At 39.7% G+C, this 20,662-nt stretch overlaps 1 protein-coding gene and 1 pseudogene across 2 annotated transcripts in view; one reads left to right on the top strand and one right to left on the bottom strand.

Moving 5' to 3' along the window:
- Positions 1-20,662, top strand: part of INO80D (INO80 complex subunit D) — a 96,271-nt gene that overhangs the window by 41,074 nt on the left and 34,535 nt on the right. For both annotated transcript variants that reach the window (XM_023219392.3, XM_026454612.2), the window contains exon 6: positions 19,650-19,874. In XM_023219392.3, coding sequence (XP_023075160.1) covers positions 19,650-19,874 — 225 coding nt within the window. The remainder of the gene's footprint in view (positions 1-19,649; positions 19,875-20,662) is intronic.
- Positions 2,851-3,291, bottom strand: LOC116418977 (annotated as a pseudogene).

Here is a 20,662-nt window from a genome sequence, read left to right as displayed (position 1 = left end):
GTGCACCACCACATTTGGCTAATTTTTAAATTTTTCGTAGAGATGGGGTCCTGTTATGTTACCCAAGTTGGTCTTGAACTTCTGGTCTCAAGGGATCCTCCTGCCTTAGCCTCCCAAAGTGCCGGGATTATAGGCATGAGCCAATATGCCTGACCTGTCCTGTATTTTAAACTTCCGTCTTTATTCCAATTTCTTGTTGCAACTACCTGTCATTTGTTGTACCTTGCTGTGTTTAAGTGTAGTAAAAAATGGAGAGCTGTAGAAAATTGGCCCTACTTGGCTGAGCACAGTGGCTCATGCCTGTAATCCCAGCACTTTGGGAGGCCGAGGTGGGCAGATCATGAGGTCAGGAGTTCGAGACCAGCCTGACCAACATGGTGGAACCCCAACTCTACTAAAAATACAAAAACTAGTTGGGTATGGTGGTGCATGCCTTAATCCCAGCTACTCAGGAGGCTGAGGCAGGAGAATTGCTTGAACCCGGGAGGCGGAGGTTGCAGTGAGCCAAGATTGCGCCACTGCACTCCAGCTTGGGTGACAGAGCTAGACTCCATCTCAAAAAAAAAAAAAAGGAAAATTGGCCCTACCTAGGCTGTTCATTATATCTTCAAGAGGGTGTTGCCATTCCATATACCTCAATTAGTTCATTGAGTTTTTGAAAGAAAAACTGACGGTGGTCTGGCCACCAAGTTTGTGCCTAAAGAACCTTTTTGTGAGTTTTTTGCTAATGCAGGATTGTACCATAAGGAATTTTTTTGTTTGTTTGTCTTGAGTCAGGGTCTTACCCTATCACCCAGGCTGGTGTGTAGTGGTGAGATCATAGCTCACTGCAGCCTTGACTCTCTGGACTCAAGTGATCCTCCTGCTTCAGCCTCCTGAGTAGCTGGGAAGACAGGTGCAGGCTACCATTTTAAAATTTTTGTAGAGATAGGGTCTTACTATGTTGCCAAGGCTGGTCTCAAACTCCTTGCCTCAAGGAGTCCTCCTGCATTGACCTCCCAAAGTATTGGGATTACAGGCATGAGCTGCTGTATCCAGCCCTAAAGGATTTTTTTTTTTTTTTGAGATGGAGTCTCGCTTTGTTGTCCATGCTGGAGTGCAATGGCACGATCTCGGCTCATGGCAACTTCCACCCACCAAGTTCAAGTAATTCTCCTGCCTCAGCCTCCCGAGTAGCTGGGATTATAGGCACCCGCCACCACGCCTGGCTAATTTTTGTGTTTTTAGTAGAGACAGGGTTTCACCTTGTTGGCCAGGCTGGTCTCAAACTCCTGACCTCAGGTGATCCACCTGCTTCGGCCTCCCAAAGTGCTAGGATTACAGGCGTGAGCCACCTTTTAATCTTGCTTTTCCTTTCTTTGATTCTCTTTATTGTTGTTTTTAATTTCATTGCTTTGTATTCTAATTCCTATTATTTCCTTCTGCTTGTTTTGAGTTTAATTTGCTTGTCTTTTTGTAGTTTTTAAGGTGACAGCTTGAAACAGTTGACTGAGATCTTGATTGTTTTCTAATATTGACTCTTCATGTTATACACTTCCCTGTAAACGCTGGTTGGAGCTGTGTCCCACAAATTTTAATAAGACATTTTTGTTTTTATTCAGTTAAAAATACTTTTTTTTTGAGACAAGGTTTCACTCTGTCACTCAGGCTGGAGTGCAGTGGCGTGATTACGGCCCACTGCAGCCTTGACCTCCTGGCTTAAGAGATCCTCCCACGCCAGCCTCTTGAGTGACTGAGACACCTGGCTAATTTTAATTTTTTTATTTTCTTATGAAGATGGGGTCCCAAACTCCTGGGCTCAAGTGATCCTCCCGCCTTGGTCTCCCAAAGTGCCAGGATTACAGATATGAGCCGCTGTGCCCAGACCCAAAATACTTTGTAAATATCCCTTTTGATTTGTTGTTTGATCCATGGGCTATTTAGAAATGGTATTTAGTTTTTGAGTATTTTGGGGTTTCCCAGATACTGATTTCTAGTTTAATTCTGTGATCAGAAACCACATTTGAATATAGTATTCTATAAATGTAAATTAGGTCAAGTTGGTTAATAGTGTTCATGTCTTCTGCATCTGTGGTGATGTTTGTCAAGTCATTATATCAATTACTGAGAAGAGGATCTTGAAATCTCTCTTTGTGAATTTGATTATTTCTCCTTTTGGGTCTGTCATTGTTTATTTCCCATATTTTGTATTTCTGTTATTAGATGCATAATTATTTAAGATTGTTTTGATGAAGTAGCCTCTTTATTATTATAAAATGGTCCTCTATATCCCAGTAACAGTGTTTTCTCTAAGATCTTTCCTTATATAGCCACTCCATCTTTCTTTTGATTAGTGAAAGCTTGGTATCTTTTTCAGTCCTTTTGCTTTTAACCTGTTTGCATCTTTATATTTCAAATGAGTTTCTTGTTGGCAATGTATTACTGGATCTTGCTTTTCTGTCTTCTCTGACAATCTCTGCTTTTTATTTGGAATATTTAGACAACTTAAATTTAATATGATTATTGATATTATTGGGTTTAAATTTACTGTCTTTTGTATTTGTCTTGTCTATTCTTTGTTTTTTTCTCCATGTTTTTTAAATTATTTTTTATGATTGTATTTTATCTCTTTCATAGCTTATTACCTGTACTCATATGCTTTGTTTTTGTAGTGGCTGTTGTAGGGTTTTTTTATACATCTTTAATTACCACAGTCTACCTTCAAGTGTTAAACCACTTCACGTTAAGAACCTATAACAGTTTCCTTTCATTCCTGCCCATTTAATTTATCTACTCTCACAGTGTCTGCTTTTTATTTGGAGTGTTTGGACCATTTGAATTTAATGTTATTGTTTATATTACTGCATTTATTTATTTAATTTTTAAGACAGAAACAAAACATCTAAAATGTACCCTCTGGAAGAACCGCTTGTTCTTGCCCGTCTTGTATCTCTCTCTGAGTTGACCTTGCCCTCCCACTAGGCCTTGTGTTTAAGAGCAGGATCTCTGAAGACATCCTTGTGGATGACAGTTTTGTGTAAGGGGATATCCACAGTACGTTGTAGGCGTTAAGACGATGTAGTTATAAACCTTCACAAAAGACTCGATCTTTGACATCCTGGTAATCTTCTTTTTGCCCATGGCAGCTGTCACTTTGCAGGGATAGCGATCAATTCCAACCACGAGAGCCTGGATGTAGGGGCAGTCTGAGGTGCCATCATTAATGTTCTTTACGATGACAGCTTCGCGTTCAGCCAGAATAGTGCTGGCCAGGACCAGCACCACTTTCCCAGGTTTCATGCACTTGCCCATTTTGACAGCCCTACCACTGAGGGCTACAACAGAAAGGAAGGAAGGCTATTATTGCATTTATATCTAACATGTTAATTCTTCTTTAAATGTTTTATTATAATTCACTAGTGAAGCCATCTGGTCTTGGGCTTTGTTTTTTTGAGACAGTCTCACTCTGTCACCTAGGCTGGAGTGCAGTGGTGCGATTTAGGCTCACTAAACCTCCTGAGTTCCAGTGATTCTCCTGCCTCAGCTCCCTGAGTATCTGGGATTACAGGCATGTAACACCACGCCCGGCTAATTTTTATATTTTTAGTAGAAATGGGGTTTTACCATGTTGGCCAGGCTGGTCTTGAACTCCTGACATCAAGTAATCTGCCTGCCTGGGCCTCCCAAAGTGCTGGGATTACAGGTGTGAGTCACCATGCCTGGCCCTGGGCTTTTTTTTGTGGGAAGTTTTGTGATTACTCTTTGTTATAGGTTTATTTATGTTTTTTCTTAAGTTAGATTCAGAAGCTTGTGCCTCTCTAGGAACTTGTCCATTTTTTATCTAAGTTTTTGGCATACAGTTTTTAAAAATAACATTCCATTATAATATTTTTTCTTTCTTGTTTTTTTTTGAGACAGAGTCTTAATCTGTCACCCAGGCTGGAGTGATCTTGGATCTTGGCTCAGTGCAACCTCCACCTCCTGGGTTCAAGTGATTCTCCTGCCTCAGCCTCCCGAGTAGCTGGGACTACAGGCATGCGCCCCACACGCCTGACTAATTTTTGTATTTTTAGTAGAGATGGAGTTTCACCATGTTGGCTAGGCTGGTTTTGAACTCCTGACCTCAGGTGATCTGCCCACCTCAGCCTGCCAAAATGCTGGGATTACAGGGGTGAGCCACCCTGCCCGGCCTCATTTTTCTTTCTTTAAGTTAGATAATGTATATTCTTTTATTCCTAATTTATTACTCTTCTTTTTTTCTTGGTTAGTGTAGGTTAAAGGGTTGTCAATTTTATTGACCACTTATATTTCATATATATTCACATATAAACTGTACAATATGCGGCCTTTTGTTGTTGGAGAACATAGTTTATATAATTTTAGTCCTTTCAAATTTATTGAGACTTGTTTTATGGTCTTGTAGAGAATCTTTTATATTGCACTTGAGAAGAATGTGTATTCTGCTCTTGGGTGGAATGTTTTTAGATCTAGTTGTTTTATGGTGTTCAGTTTTTCAATTTCCTTGCTGATCTTCAATTTTATTCTGTTATTTGGAGTAGGATATTGCAGTTTCCCAACTATTACTGTTAAATTGTCTGATTCTTTCTTCAAGTCTGTCCATTTTTGCTTCATGTATTTTGGGACTCTGTTGTTAGGTACATGTATATTTGTAATTACTGTATTTTTCTTAAGTATTGATATTTTCATCATTATAAAATACCCCCTCTTCATCTCTAGTGGCATTTTTTGTTTTGAAGTCTACTTTGTCTTGATGTTAGCATGGCTACTCCAGCTCTTTTCTAGTTGCTGTTTGCACGTATATCCTTTTCTGTCTCTTTACTTTCAGCCTATTTGTGTGTGAATAGTAGAATATATATTCTTTTCAATGGCAACATGGAGTATACTCCAGATGGATATTTAACCTCACAAGAAGTTTAATAGTTTTTGAAGTGTTTGTGCAATTTTATACTTGTACCAGCAATGTATAAGAATTATATTTTCTCAATATCCTCTCCAACATTTGGTGGTCAGTCTTTTTAGTTTTAGGTATTCTAATGAGGTGTGAAATGGTTTCTTATTGTCATTTTACTTTGCATTTTGCTGCTGGTGATGTTTACCTTTCATGTGTTTATCGGCCATTCAAATGTCTTTTTTGGGAAATGATTTTTTCAAGACTTGTGCCCCCTTTCTAATACATTTTTTAAAAATTATTGATTTGTCATAGTTAATTATATATTTTGGTACAAGTCTTTGGTACATATATATTTTTGTTGTTTTTTTTTAGAGACAGGGTCTCACTCTGTTGCTCAAGCTGGAGTGCAGTGGTATAGTCATAGCTCACTGCAGACTCAAAGTCATGAGCTTAAGTGATCCTCCCGCCTCAGCTGCCTATTTTATTTTTTGTAGAGACAAGGTTTTTCTATGTCGCCCAGGCTGGTCTCACATTCCTGGCCTTAAATGATCCTCCTGCTTTAGCCTCCGAAAGTGCTGCAAATACAGGCGTGAGTCACCATTCCTGGCCTACATATATGTTTTGAGAGTGTTTTCTTTTAGTCTGTGACTTGAGTTTTTATTTTGTTAAGGATATCTTTTTTTATTTTTGAAGATTATTATTATTATTTTTTAAATAATAGAGACAAGGTCTTGCTATGTTACCCAGGCTGAAACTCCTGGCCCTAGGTGATCCTCTCACCCCAGCCTCCCAAAGCGTTGAGAGTATCGGTCTGAGCCACCTCACTTGGCCTGTTAATAATATTTTTTTGATGAGTACAAGTTGTTAATACTAAAAAAGTCCAGTTTATTACATTTTTTCCTTTTATGATTACTACTTTCTGTATACTACTTTAAAAATCTTTGACCATTCTGAAGTTGTGAAGGTTTTTCACCTCTGTTGTATTTAGAAACTTTGTAGGTTTAGCTTATCTTTAACATTTATGTCTGTGACCCATTTTATATAATTTTTTGTGTGTACTGTGGTTGGGGTCAAAGTTTTTTATTTTTTATTTTTGAGATGGAGTTTTTGCTCTTGTTGCCCAGGTTGGAGTGCAATGGCTCTACCTTGTCTCACTACAACCTCCACCTCGTGGGTTCAAGTGATTCTCCTGCCTCAGCCTCCTGAATAGCTGGGATTACAAGCATGAGCCACCACACCCAGCTAATTTTGCATTTTTAGTAGAGATGGGGTTTCCCCATGTTGGTCAGGCTCGTCTCAAACTCCTGACCTCAGGTGATCTGCCCACCTTGGCTTCCCAAAGTGTTAGGATTACAGGCATGAGCCACTGCCCCGGCCAAAGTTTATTCTTTTATATGGCTATCTAGTTGTTGCAAAAGTACTTGTTGAAAATACTTTTATTTCCTATTTATTTGCTGTGGTGCCTTTGTGACAAATTAATTCAGCATATTAGGTGTGAACCTATTTCTTAAGTCTTTTCTGTTCCATTGATTAATTTTTACGTTTTTAGACTACTTCCAGACTTATTTACTTAGTTAATTGTGGTTATAGAGTACCTGTAGAAATTCAGTGGTTTGAATCCTACAACATAGTCATTTTTCACAATCATTTTGACTATTCTAGGTATTTTTTTTTACACACAAATTTTAGAATCAAATTGTCATTTTCCACTAACAATACTATTGTGGTTGTGGTTTTTATTATAAGTTGATTTGTGGAGAATTTACATTTTAACAACATTAAGTCTTCCAATCCATGAATATGGGATACTGCTCTAGTTTAAGTCTTTTAAAATTGTCTTCATTAGAGTTAAATTTTTGGTGTGACAGTCTTGCATATATTTTATTAAATTTATTTCAAAGTATTTTGCTTTCAATGCTGTTGTAAACTGAATTGTTTTTATGATTTTATTTTTCATTTGTTTGCCACTTATATGTAGAAATAGTTTGTTATTAGGTTGAATTGTTGATATATATTGCAATTTTGATAATTTACTTATTCTAACTTTTTTGGGTAAATTCTTTATGATTTTCTCTGTAAACAGTCATGTCCTGGTGAATGACAGTTTTACTTCCTTCCAATCTTTATGCCTCGTATTGCTTTTTCTGGCCTTCTGGACTGATTTTCAGTAAATTATTGAATAGAAAGAGTGAGGATGGACATCATTGCCTTGTTTCCTTTATTTTGGGTAAAATATCCATGAAATTTTGGTTTAAAATAATTTTTTATTTTTCAGAGTTTATTTATTAAATAAAATTCTGAGGCCGTGTCACTGACGCCCAGAACTGAGAAACTAAGCCATAGCTGGAACATCATTTATACATTTCTTTTTTTTTTTTTTTTGAGACAGAGTTTTGCTCTTCTCACCCAGGCTGGAGTGCAATGGCTCAGTCTTGACTCACCACAACTTCTGCCTCCCGGGTTCAAGTGATTCTTCTGTCTCAGTCTCCCAAGTAGCTGGGATTACAGGCATGCACCACCACGCCTGGCTAATTTTGTATTTTTAGTAGAGACAGGGTTTCTCCATGTTGGTCAGGCTGGTCTCAAACTCCCGATCTCAAGTGATCTGCCCGCCTCAGCCTCCCAAAGTGCTGGGATTACCAGCGTGAGCCACCGCACCCAGCCCCTTTATACCTTTCTTACACAACTTTTATATTCTGTGTGTCATAAGTCCCACCTTTGGGGTCCTTGTAAGTGTGAGTCTGTCATTTATCATGTTTTTTCTTTTTGTCACACAAAGTGGCTTACCTACTTATTTGCATGGTAATCCTTGGTTTTATAGGTTTTGGACTTATCCTGGAAACTCAAATTTAGCTACATTAACTTGTTAGGATGATAATTTATATCAGCAAGTACTTTGAAATCAGCCTGCCTCCTCTCTTTTTCTCTCTGCTTCTACCTTTAGCTTCAGTTTTGAGTTCATTTGTTTGTTTGTTTTCTGAGACAGGGTCTCACTCTGTCACCCAGGCTGGAGTGACCTTCCAGGGTCAAGCTATCCTCCAACCTCAGCCTCCTGAGTAGCTGGGACTACAGGCATGCACCACCACGCCCGGCTATTTTTGCATTTTGTTGTAGGGATGGGTTTTGCTATGTTGCCCAGGCCACTCTCGAACTCCTGGGCTTAAGCTATCCTCCCACCTAGGTCTCCCAAAGTGTTAGGATTACAGGTGTGAGCCACTGTGCCTGGCCCAGGTTTTTTCTATTTAACGTTTATTTACTTTTTGATGAGCAGTTAGGGGAAGAGATCTCCTCTACTTCCTATTGGGATCAACAATGCATTCATAAATATATATTACCTAGTATGTAGTTGCTTTAGAATGGTAAGTTTTCTTAGTGTTCTAAACTACCATATGCTGTCAAGTGTTTCTTTCTCTTTTTTTCTTTTAAAAGTTTTATCAGGTAACTTTTTTTACCCTCAAGGTCAAAGAAGAACACAATGTATTCATCTTTATACCTCAAATACTCCAAATATTCTTTTTTTTTGTTTTTTGGAGACGATCTCGCTCTGTCACCCAGGCTGGAGTGCAGTGGCCCGATCTCGGCTCACTGCAAGCTCCGCCTCCTGGGTTCTCGTCATTCTGCCTTAGCCTCCTGAGTAGCTGGGACTACAGGTGCCCGCCACCACGCCCTGCTAATTTTTTGTATTTTTTTGGTAGAGACGGTGTTTCACTGTGTTAGCCAGGATGGTCTTGATCTCCTGACATCATGATTCACCTGCCTCAGCCTCCCAAAGTGCTGGGATTACAGGTGTGAGCCACCGCACCTGGCTATACCACAAATATTCTAATAAACAGATCAAAATAGAATAAAACAGATGACTAGTAATTTTATTTCCATATTATTTTTACACATTTATGGGGTACATATGCAGTTTTGTTTTGTTTTGTCTTTGAGACGGAGTTTCGCTCTTGTTGCCCAGGCTGGAGTGAAATGGCGCGATCTCAGCTCATCGCAACCTCCCGGGTTCAAGCAATTCTCCTGCCTCAGCCTCCCGAGTAGCTAGGATTACAGGCATGTGCCACCACACCAGGCTAATTTTGTATTTTTTTTAGTAGAGACGGGGTTTCTCCATGTTGGTCAGACTGGTCTTGAACTCCTGACCTCAGGTGATCCTCCCGCCTCAGCCTCCCAAAGTGTTGGGATTATAGGCGTGAGCCACCGTGCCCAGCCATGTGCAGTTTTGTTATGCATAGATTGTGTAGTGATCAAGTCAGGGCTTTTAGGGTACCAATCACCTGAATGACATACATTGTACCTATTAACCAATTTGTCATCATCCTCCCCTCTTCCACCCCCTCAACCTTCTGAGTCTTCTTCATCTGTCACTCCACTCTCTACGTCTATGTGAACATGTTTTTTAGTACCCACTTATGAGGGAGAACATGTGATACTTGTCTTTCTGTGCCTGGCTTGTTTCACAGAAGCCTCCAGTTCTACATATGTTGCTGCAAAAGATGTGATTTTATTATTTTTTTTGGTTCAATAGCATTCTATTGTGTATACATGCAACACATTTTCTTTATCCATTTGTCCACTGATGGACACTTAGGTTGATTCTATTCTTTGTGATTCTAAATAGTGCTGTTATAAAAACAAGTGCTGATATCATTTTGATACATTGACTTATTTTCCTTTGAGTAGATACCTGGTAATGGGATTGCTGGGTTGAATGGTAGTTCTATAGTTATATTTTTACTTCTTTGAGAAATCTTTATACTGTTTTCCATAGAGGTTGTACTAATTTAGATTCCCACCAACAGTGTGTAAGAGTTCCCGTTTCTCCACTTTGTAGCCATTATCTGTTATTTTTTGTCTTTTTAATGATAGCCATTCTAACTGGGTTTACTTGTTATCTTTTTGTGAATGACTCCCAAATCTTTTTTTTTTTTTTTTTTTTTTTTTTGTTGAAACGGAGTCTCGCACTGTCACCCAGGCTGGAGTGCAGTGGCATGATCTCAGCTCACTGCAAGCTCCACCTTCCAGGTTCACGCCATTCTCCTGCCTCAGCCTCTGGAGTAGCTGGGACTATAGGCGCCCACCACCTTGCCCAGTTATTTTAGTAGAGACGGGGTTTCACAGTGTTAGCCAGGATGGTCTCGATTTCCTGACCTCATGATCCGCCCGCCTCGGCCTCCCAAAGTGCTGGGATTACTGGCGTGGGCCACCGCGCCCGGCCTGAATGACTCCTAAATCTTTTACTCATGTCTAACGATAAATCTTTTGAGTTTGAACTGCTTGTTGGATATTTCTCATCACGTATTTGGTCAATACCTTAAATTCAGCATTTCTAAAACTAAACTCATTATTTTTCTTAATATGTGTGCCTCTTTCTGATTCTCCTGTTTATAAGAGGTATTACCATTTTGCTGTTTGGTTGTCTTAATAAAGTAAATTAAAATGAATTTCATTTGGAGAATGAAATTATGTTATGTTATGCCTTGAGATTATGGACAAGCCTGGAATCTTAGAATATCAGGTGTAGAATTTGCTGCTCTGTATTTAGGGTTGTTAATAACATTTTAGTAATAACAATATCTATATTTATATTGTCACTTCACAGGTATCATTTCTCTCCTTTTTCTTAACAATCTTGGGGGGTAGGTCAGGTATATCTCATTTCACAGATATGGAAAGTTAAAGAAGGAAGGAAAGAAACACATACTGAGAATGCACTAGGTGCCAGGTTTTGTCACTGCTAAATGAAGGGAAACTGGCCTTTCTCTTCTCAGTTCCCTACTCTTCATCAGCAACCAGGTTTGAAATATCATTGTCATTGATCTTAGAAATGGGAAGCATCCTGGAGATGTTCTAAATTATGTCCTTGCAAGGGATGGCCTGTGGACCTGTGTCAGTCTACAAACTGCTTATTACTGGTCTGTGATAGAATAAGTATGGAAATTATGAATAAGCTTTAGAAAATTGTATAATCATGTAACATGCTTCGCATCCAAGTGCGTCTTTCCACATTTAACTTGAGAAGCACTGATTTAGTCCTTCCATTCTGCAGTAATAGCATCTTTTTTATTTTTATTTTTTCCGTTTTCCATAGGTTATTGAGGTCCAGGTGGTATTTGGTTACATGAGTAAGCTCTTTAGTGGCGATTTGTGAGATCTTGGTGAACCCATCACCTGATCAGTATTCACTGCACCCTATTTGTAGTCTTTTATCCCTTGCTCCCCTTCCTCCCTTCCCCCCAAGTCCCCAAAGTCCAGTGTATCTTGCTTATGCCTTTGGGTCCTCATAGCTTAGCTCCCACTTATCAGTGAGAACACAGGATGTTTGGGTTTCCATTTCTGAGTTACTTCACTTAGAATAATAGTCTCCAGTCTCATCTAGGTCACTGCAAATGCCATTCATTCATTCCTTTTTATGGCTGAGTAGTATTCCATCACACACACACACACACACACACACACACACACACACATACATATACATATACACACACCACAGTTTTCTTTATCCACTCGTTGACTGATCGGCATTTGGGTTGGTTCCATGATTTTGCAGTTGTGAATTGTGCTACTATAAATGTGTGTGCAAGTATCTTTTTCGCATAATGACTTTTCCTCTGGGTAGATATCTGGTAATGGGACTGCTGGGTCAAATGGGAGTTCTTCTTTTAGCTCTTTAAGGACTCTCCCCACTGTTTTCCATGGTGGCTGTATACTAGTTACATTCCCACCAGCAGTGTAGAAGTGTTCCCTGATCACCACATCCACGCCAACATCTACTGATTTTTGATTTTTTGATTATGGCCATTCTTACATGAGTAAGATGGTATCACATTGTGGTTTTAATTTGCATTTCCCTGCAAATCAAATTTGTAATTAGTGATGTTGAGCATTTTTCCGTATGTTTGTTGCCCATTTGTTTGTCTTCTTTTGAGAATTGTCTATTCATGTCCTTAGCACACTTTTTTTTTTGAGATGGAGTCTCACTCTGTCACCCTGGCTGGAATGCAGTGGCGCCATCTCGGCTCACTGCAAGCTCTGCCTCCTGGGTTCACACCATTCTCCTGCCTCAGCCTCCCAAGTAGCTGGGACTACAGGCGCCTACCACCATGCCTGGCTAATTTTTTGTATTTTTAGTAGAGACGAGGTTTCACCATGTTAGCCAGGATGGTTTCGATCTCCTGACCTCGTGATCTGCCTGCCTCGGCCTCCCAAAGTGCTGGACTTACAGGCGTGAGCCACTGCGCCCAGCTGAACATAGCCCACTTTTTATTGGGATTGTTTGTTTTCTTCTTACTGATTTGTTGAGTTCGTTGTCAATTCTGGATATTAGTCCTTTGTCAGGTATATAGATTGTGAAGAGTTTCTCCCACTCTGTGGGTTGTCTGTTTACTCTGCTGACTGTTCCTTTTGCTGGGCAAAAGCTCTTTAGTTTAATTACATCCCAGCTATTTATCTTTGTTTTTACTGCATTTGCTTTTGGGTTCTTGTCATGAACTCCTTGCCTAAGCCAATCTCTAGAAGTGTTTTTCCAATGTTAGAATTTTTATAGTTTCAGGTGTTAGATTTAAGTCCTTAATTGACCTTGAGTTGATTTTTGTATAAGGTGAGAGATGAGGATCCAGTTTCATTCTCCTACACATGGCTAGCCAGTTATCCCAGCACCATTTGTTGAAAGGGTGTTCTTTTTCCACTTTATGTTTTTGTTTGCTTTGTCAAAGATTAGTTGGATGTAAATATTTGAATTTATTTCTGGGTTCTCTATTCTGTTCCATTGGTCTATGTGCCTAGTTTTATACCAATACCATGCTTTTTTGGTGACTGTGGCCTTATAGTATAGTTTGAAATCAGGTAGTGTGATGCTTCCAGATTTGTTGTTTCTGCTTGGTCTTGTGTTGGCTATGTGGGCTCTTTTTTGGTTCCTTAGGAATTTTAGAATTGTTTTTTCTAATTTTGTGAAGAATGAGGTGGTATTTTGATTGGGATTATGTTGAATTTGTAGATTGCTTTTGGCAGTATGGTCATTTTCACAATATTGATTCTACCCATCCATGAGCATGGGATGTGTTTCCATTTGTTTGTGTCATCCATGATTTCTTTCAGCAGTATTTCGTAGTTTTCTTTGTAGAGGTCTTTCGCCTCCTTTGTTAGGTATATTCCTAAGTATTTTATTATTATTATTTTATTTTGCAGCTATTATAAAACGGATTGAGTTCTTGATTTGATTCTCTGCTTGGTCGCTGTTGCTATATAGAAGAGCTACTGATTTACGTATATTAATCTTGTATCCAGACACTTTGCTGAATTCTTTCATCAGTTCTAGGAGCTTTCTGTAGTCTTAATGGATTTCAAGGGTAAACGATCAGATCGTCGGCAGACAGTGACAGTTTGACTTCCTCTTTACTGATTTGGATGCCCTTTATTTCTTTCTCTTATCTAATTGCTCCAGCTAGGACTTCCAGTACTGTGTTGAAGAGGAGTGGTGAGAGGGGGCATCCTTGTCTTGTTACAGTTCTCAGAGGGAATGCTTTAAACTTTTCCCCATTCAGTATTTTGTTGGCTGTGGGTTATAGATGGCTTTTATTATATTGAGGTATGTCCCTTGTATGCCAATTTTGCTGAAAGTTGTAATCATAAAGGGGTGCTGGATTTTTTCAAATGCTTTTTCTGCATATATTGAGATGATCATGTGATTTTTGTTTTTAATTCTGTTTATGTGATGTATCACATTTCTTGACTTGCTTATGTTAAACCATCTCTGCATCCCTGGTATGAAACCCACTTGACCACGGTGAATTATATTTTTGATAAGTTGTTGGATTCGGTTAGCTAATATTTTGTTAAGGGTTTTAGCATCTATATTCATCAGGGATATCAGTCTATGGTTTTCTTTTTTGGTTATGTCCTGGTTTTGGTATTAGGTTGATGCTGGCTTCATAGAATGAATTAGGGAGGGTTCCTTCTTTCCCTATCTTGTGGAATAGTGTCAAAAGGATTGGTACTAATTCTTCTTTGAATGTCTGGTAGAATTCTGCTGTGAATAAGTCTGGTCCTGGAATGGTTTTTGTTGGTAATTTTTAAATTACCATTTCAATCTTGCTGCTTGTTATTGGTCTGTTCAGGGTATCTAATTCTTCTTGATTTAAGCTAGGAGTGTTGTATTTTTCCAGGAATTTATCATTTATCTATGTCTTCTAGGTTTTCTAGTTATGTACATAAAGGTGTTCATAGTAGCCTTGAATGATCTTTTGTATTTCAGTGGTATCAGTTGTAACATCTCCTGTTTTGTTTCTTATTGAGGTTATTTGGATTTTCTCTCTTCTTTTCTTGGTTAATCTTGCTAATGGCCTATCAATTTTATTTATCTTTTCAAAGAACCAGCTTTTTGTTTCATTTATCTTTTGTATTTTGTTTGTTTGTTTCAGTTTCATTTAGTTCTGCTCTGATATTGGTTATTTCCTTTCTTCTGCTGGGTTTGGGTTTAGTTTGTTCTTGTTTCTCTGCTTCCTTGATGTGTGACCTTAGAATGTCAGTTTGTGCTCTTTCAGTCTTTTTGATGTAGGCGTTTAGGGCTATGAACTTTCCTCTTAGCACTGCCTTTGCTGTATCCAAGAGGTTTTGATAGATTGTGTCATTATTGTTGTTCAATTTGAAGAATTTTTAAATTTCCATCTTGATTTTGTTTTTGACCCAATGCTCTTTCACGTATTTGCGTGGTTTTGAAGGTTCGCTTTGGAGTTGATTCCCAGTTTTATTCCACTGTAGTCTGAGAGAGTGCTTGATAGAATTTCAATTTTCTTAAATTTACTGAGGCTCGTTTTGTGGCCTAATATATGGTTCTATCTTGGAGAAAGTTCCATGCGCTGTTGAATAGAATGTATGTATTCTGCAGTTGTTGGACAAGGCCTTTTACTATTATATAACATCCCTCTTTGTCTCTTTTAACTGCTGTTGCTTTAAAGATTGTTTTGTCTGATATAAGAGTAGCTACCCCTGCTTGCTTTTGGTGTTCATTTGCATGAAATGCCTTTTTCTGTGCCTTTAAGTTTATGTGAATCTTTATATGTTAGGTGAGTCTCCTGAAGGCAGCAGATAGTTGGTTGGTGGGTTCTTATCCATTCTGTGGTTCTGTATCTTTTAAGTGGAGCATTTAGGCTATTTACATTCAATGTTAGTATTGAAATATGAGGTACCATTGCTTTCATTGTGCTCTTTGTTGCCTGTGTGCTTTGGTTTTCTGTTTTTTTGTTTCACTTTCTAACTTGTAGTTTTGTTTTATAGGTCCTGTATGATTTATGCTTTAAAGAGATTCTGTGTTGATGTGTTTCCAGTATTCGTTTCAAGATTTAGAGCTCCTTTTTAGCACTTCTTATAGTGGTGGTTTGGTAATGGTGAATTCTCTCAGCATTTGTTTGTCTGAAAATGACTGTATCTTTCCTTCACGTATGATGCTTAGTTTTGCTGGATACAAAATTCTTGGCTGACAATTGTTTTGTTTAAGGAGGCTGAAGATAGGGCCCAATCCCTTCTAGTTTGTAGGGTTCCTCTTGAGAAATCTGCTGTTAATCTCATAGGTTTTCCTTTGTAGGTTACCTGGTGCTTCTGTCTCACAGCTCTTAAGATTCTTTCCTTCGTCTTAACTTTGGATAACCTGGTGACAATGTGTCTAGGCAAAGGTTCCCAGGTCAATGGAGTTGTGTATTTAGGAGGATTATGGCTGCCTCTGCTGAATCACGTAGGTTGTCAGGGAAGTGGGGGAAAGCCAGCAGTCATAGGCCTCACCCAGCTCCCACACAATCTGAAGAGCCACCCTCACTCCCACCATGCCCCACCTAATAGCCCAGTCTGATAGCCCAGTCTGTTTCCAGGGTGAGAGGGCTTGAGAACTTGCCCCAGGCTACCTGCCTCCTAGCTGCGAAAGAAAAGGGCTTTGGTTCCTTCCCCACCTGTGGAGTCTGCACACAGGATTCGTGGCCTCCCCAACATTCTGGCCAGGAGGCTTCTCACCCAGTTCAGATTGTTACAAAGTTCAGCTGGAGATTTCCTTCTCCCTTTGGCATTTTCCCCATGCCTCTGGCTGCTCTCCCTAAAGATCTCTGTGATGCCAGGCAGGAATGACCTGCTTGGGGACCCAGTGAACTCCCGGAACCTTTCCCGCTGCTTCCTCTACCCCTGTATTTTGCTCAGCTCTCTAAATTGACTCAACTCCAGGTAAGGTCGGAAACTTCTGTAAACTAGACCTTCAGTTTCCCCAGCGCCGGTGTGTGTTCGGAGCAGAGGATCTCCCTTTCCTACTTCTGCAGTTTGGGCACTCACAGTGTTTGGAATGTCTCCAGGTCCTGCAGGAGCAGTCCACTTCCTTCAGAGGATCTGTGGGTCCTCTTGGGATTCCTGGTTTGTTCTTGCAGTTGTTCTGGAGCTAAAATTCACTATGCGAGCCTCTGCACTCTGCTCTGTCTGTCCCAGTCGGAGCTGCAATCCAGTCCTGCCTCTCATCAGCCATGATGATCACTTAGCTATTTTAAGCCAGTCCTAGGGGTAAAGCGCCATCTGGGGCACACGCAGCGGCTGCGCAGCACAGGAGGCAGGCAGGGCCATGCAGCTGTGGCAGTGCTGTCCTAAGTGCGGGACTGGAGCCAGGGGACACTGAGGTGGTGATAGCGGTGGCAGGGGCGCAGGCGCATCTTTTTAAAGTAACAATTTGGGCAACTGATTATTGACCCAAGCTTTGCCTTCCCTTCAAGACCTGCCTTTCCTCTCCATTTCCTTTTTTGTAGGAATGAGACTTCTATTTTCCTAGTTATGCAGATTCTGAGCCATTGAGTCATTGACTTTCTAATCCTTCATATTGAGTCACCAAAGTGAGTTAGTTCAATTATGATAATGGCCATTATATGTTTTTGTTTGTTTGTTTGTTTTGTTTCGTTTTGAGATGGAGTCTTGTTCTGTCGCCCAGGCTGGAGGGCAGTGGCTTGTGATCTTGGCTCACTGCAACCTCTGCCTCCTGGGTTCAAGTGATTCTCCTGCTTCAGCCTCCCAAGCAGCTGGGACCACAGGCACCACCATGCCAAGCTAATTTTTTTGTATTTTTAGTTCCTTGTTTTATACATTATGTTACTGTTCTTCTTCCCAGTCTTTGCTGGTGGTAACTGCCGCCTGCTTATTGTCCCTTCCCTGGTCCTTGCCAGCTGACAAAGCTTGTCTTTATACATGTCTTTATGCATGCAGATTGCCTCACGCTCTCCAATCCTCCTCCTTCCATCCTAGGATGGATCCTTGTTAACTCTTTCCCGGAGTTTTACTCTTCTCTCTTTCTTCCATTGATTTTATATCTGCTGCTGACTGTAATCATTGTCATGGCACACCTCTGTTATTGTGTTTTCTTAACAATTAAAAAGCTTAGCAGTTAGGAGTACAAAATTTAAAAAATTACAAGTCTCCTGCTTTGCCTGTGGAATAAAGGTTAAACCCTTTATTTAATTTGATATTTAAGTTTAGAAAGCTAACCTTACCTATCATTATTCCCTTATAGACCCCTTACCTTAGCCACACCAAGCTACTTACATTCTTGCTGTTCACCATCCTGTCTATCTCTGTATCTTGGCTTACGTGTTCTATTTGTGTGAGGTCCTCTTTCTTCAGGGTTCATTTCTGCTGTCACCTCCTCTGCAAAGCCTTTCTTTTCTTCCAGCAGAGTTTTTTGGTTTTTTTTGTTGTTGTTGTTGAGGCAAAGTCTTGCTCTGTCACCCAGGATGGAGTGCACTGTTGCTGTCTCAGTTTCCTGCAACCTCCACCTCCCAGGTTCAAATGATTCTCCTGCCTCAGCCTCCTGAGTAGCTGGGATTACAGGAATACACCACTACACCTGGGTACTTTTTATATTTTTAGTAGAGACAGGGTTTTGCCATGTTAGTAGAACTCTTGACCTCAAGTGATTTGCCCACCTTGGCCTCCCAAAGTGCTGGGATTACAGGCGTGAGCCACTGCATCCAGGCCTTCCAGCTGTCTTTCCAGTGAACTTCAGTAACACCTTACCCTGACCTCTGTTGTGATACTTTACTGTTTTCTGTCTTGTGTGAAAGATATTTATCACACTTGCTAGCTCTACGAGAACTCGCAAGTGTAGACCTCCTGTCAGAGGTCAGGGAAAAATTCAAAATGAAGAATCCTGGGCCTATACCATGGAGATTTCTGTTTCAGTAGATTTGGGGTAGTTCCTAGGAGGCTGAAACTTTTAAGTGCTCACAGATTTTTCTGATTTGTGGTCAGATGTTTGAATCATTGGCCTGTCTGCCCCACTTTTTTTGTTACTGATTTTATTCTTTTTTGAATTGTTTTAACTTTTGGTAAGTGTTTATCTTGTCTAAATTGCACTGCAAACTCTTTGAAATGTTGGTCTCTCTTCTGTAGTGCTGAGCATAATAGATAAACAGTAAGTGTTGAATGTTGAATAAATGAAAAGATTGAAGTAATCCTTCAATTTGTAGATCTGTAGTAAAAACTATACTGATGAGAATGTGCTTCTTAGGAGAGATACTAAGTAGAAGTTTATAGAGTAGCCTGTTATAGGCTATGCTGAAGGAAAGAATAATAATATCACTTAAGAGAAACCAAGCAATGAATAGCAGAAGATTGGTAAGATAATATATAGTCCATGGTGTCACATGTGTGGTATTTACTTATGATAGAAGAGAAAGAAGCTAAAATAACAGGTCAGTTTTCAAGTGTGCATTATCCCTAACAGTAAAAAGTAAGATCACATTTGTTTCATAAAAAAGTGTCCTTTTAAACCTTGCTGGTGGTAGACATGGCTAACTAACCTCATCACTCTTTCTTGTTGAGCTTAGATGTTCCTTCAGCATCACTTCCACGTAGCATTTAGCCAGGACACCAGTTAATCACATTATTAGCATGTGATGGAAAATCCTGTATGTAATCCCTGACTTATTAAATGCTGTCTAGGATACTTCCATAGTTAAAAAAAAATACATGGTAGAAAGTTGGGCGTGATGGCTCACGCCAGTAATCCCAGCACTTTGGGAGGCCGAGACAGGCGGATCACGAGGTCAGGAGATCGAGACCATCCTGGCTAACATGGTGAAACCCTGTCTCTACTAAAAATACAAAAAAGTTAGCTGGGCGTGGTGGCGGGAGGCGGAGCTTGCAGTGAGCCGAGATCGCATGAACTGCACTCCAGGGAGACTCCGTCTCCACCCGGGAAAAAAAAAAAATGGTAGAATCGATGCTATCCCTACAACCAAATTTCTTTAGGTGGTTAGCAAGAAAAAGGTAGTTAAAAACCAGAATGTTTAAAAGGGCAGCTCTTAGATAATAAACTGTTAGAATTTGCTGCCCTATTTCTGGTATGACCTGTCTTTTATGAAATTATGCTGTTTGTTTCCTCATAACTGTCATGTCATTTACTCAGACATTTTAGTAAGTAAAGGTAAAGAAATGAATTTTTTCCTCTAGAGTCTCTAATCACTTAAAATTTAGAAGACACTGGCATATTAAGTGTCTACTGATGCCGCGCTAAGAAGGCTGTTTCTGAAAGCACTGGATTAACTCTGTCCTTATTGTTGAAATACTGTACTTATTTCAGCTCTGTTGGAATTCTCTTACTGTAGTTGTGTGAAGTATGTGCTCACATGCCACAAAAGTTTTAAACTTGTGCATTCGGCCACACTTCCTAATTCTCTTTTTCCCTGTCTAAAACGAGCCTAATGTGTAACCAATTTTTCATTTCTCTCCCTGCACTTTCCAGGTCAGATGATGATGATGCGGAGAGTAGGAGCTCCAGGGTGACCCAACTTTGCACTTACTTTCAGCAGAAATATAAGCACCTGTGCCGCCTGGAGCGGGCAGAATCTCGTCAAAAGAAATGCCGGCATACATTTAGGAAAGCTTTGCTGCAGGCGGCCAGTAAAGAACCAGAATGCACTGGTCAGTTAATACAAGAACTGCGGAGAGCTGCGTGCAGTCGAACCAGGTTAGAGCCACAGCAACCTATTCTTAAGGGACTCATCTCAGTTTGCTTTCTTTATTTTGTGAGAGGATAGTTGAGGCACAATGGGAGATGGCCACTAAGTCGCAAACATTTAAGCATCGTGTTTTGGTTTTCTTGCTTTGTTAAAGTGCTGCAGGTGTCAAAATAATACTGCCATGAGCTAACAGTAAAATTAAAGCATTGCTAAAAGTTTGCTGAAGTTTGATTAGAATTTATTCATTAAAGATTTGAGATGGGTGCTGACGAGTTGATGGGTGCAGCACACCAACATGGCACAAGTATACATATGTAACAAACCTGCACGTTATGCACTTGTACCCTAGAACTTAAAGTATAATAAAAAATAAATTAATTAATTAATTAAAAAAAAAAGATTTGAGAATGTTACCTGGCTTAAAAAAAAAAAAAATACAATGCTTAGGAATTTCATGCTATTTAAAAGTAACATTTATAGATTTTTAACTACAAAAGTAGTATTTTATGTTTATTTACTTGTGTTATTTGAGTTTCTTTTCAGTGTTGGTTTTCGTTTTTTGTTTTTAGAGACAGGGTCTTGCTCTGTTGCCCAGGGTGGAGTGCAGTGGTGCGATCATAACTCACTGCTGAGCTCAAATGATCCTCCCACCTCAGCCTCCTGAGTAGCTGGGACTATAGGCACGTGAAAGCGTACTCAGCTGATTAAAAAATTTTTTTGTAGAGATGAGGGTCTCCCTATATTGCCCAGGCTGGTCTCAAGTGTTGGGATTAGAATGGGATTAGAGGTGTTAGCC

This window comes from Piliocolobus tephrosceles, chromosome 11 (assembly GCF_002776525.5).
Source record: "Piliocolobus tephrosceles isolate RC106 chromosome 11, ASM277652v3, whole genome shotgun sequence".
In the NCBI taxonomy this organism is placed as follows: Eukaryota; Metazoa; Chordata; class Mammalia; order Primates; family Cercopithecidae; genus Piliocolobus; species Piliocolobus tephrosceles.
This window is presented reverse-complemented; position numbering and strand designations above follow the sequence as displayed.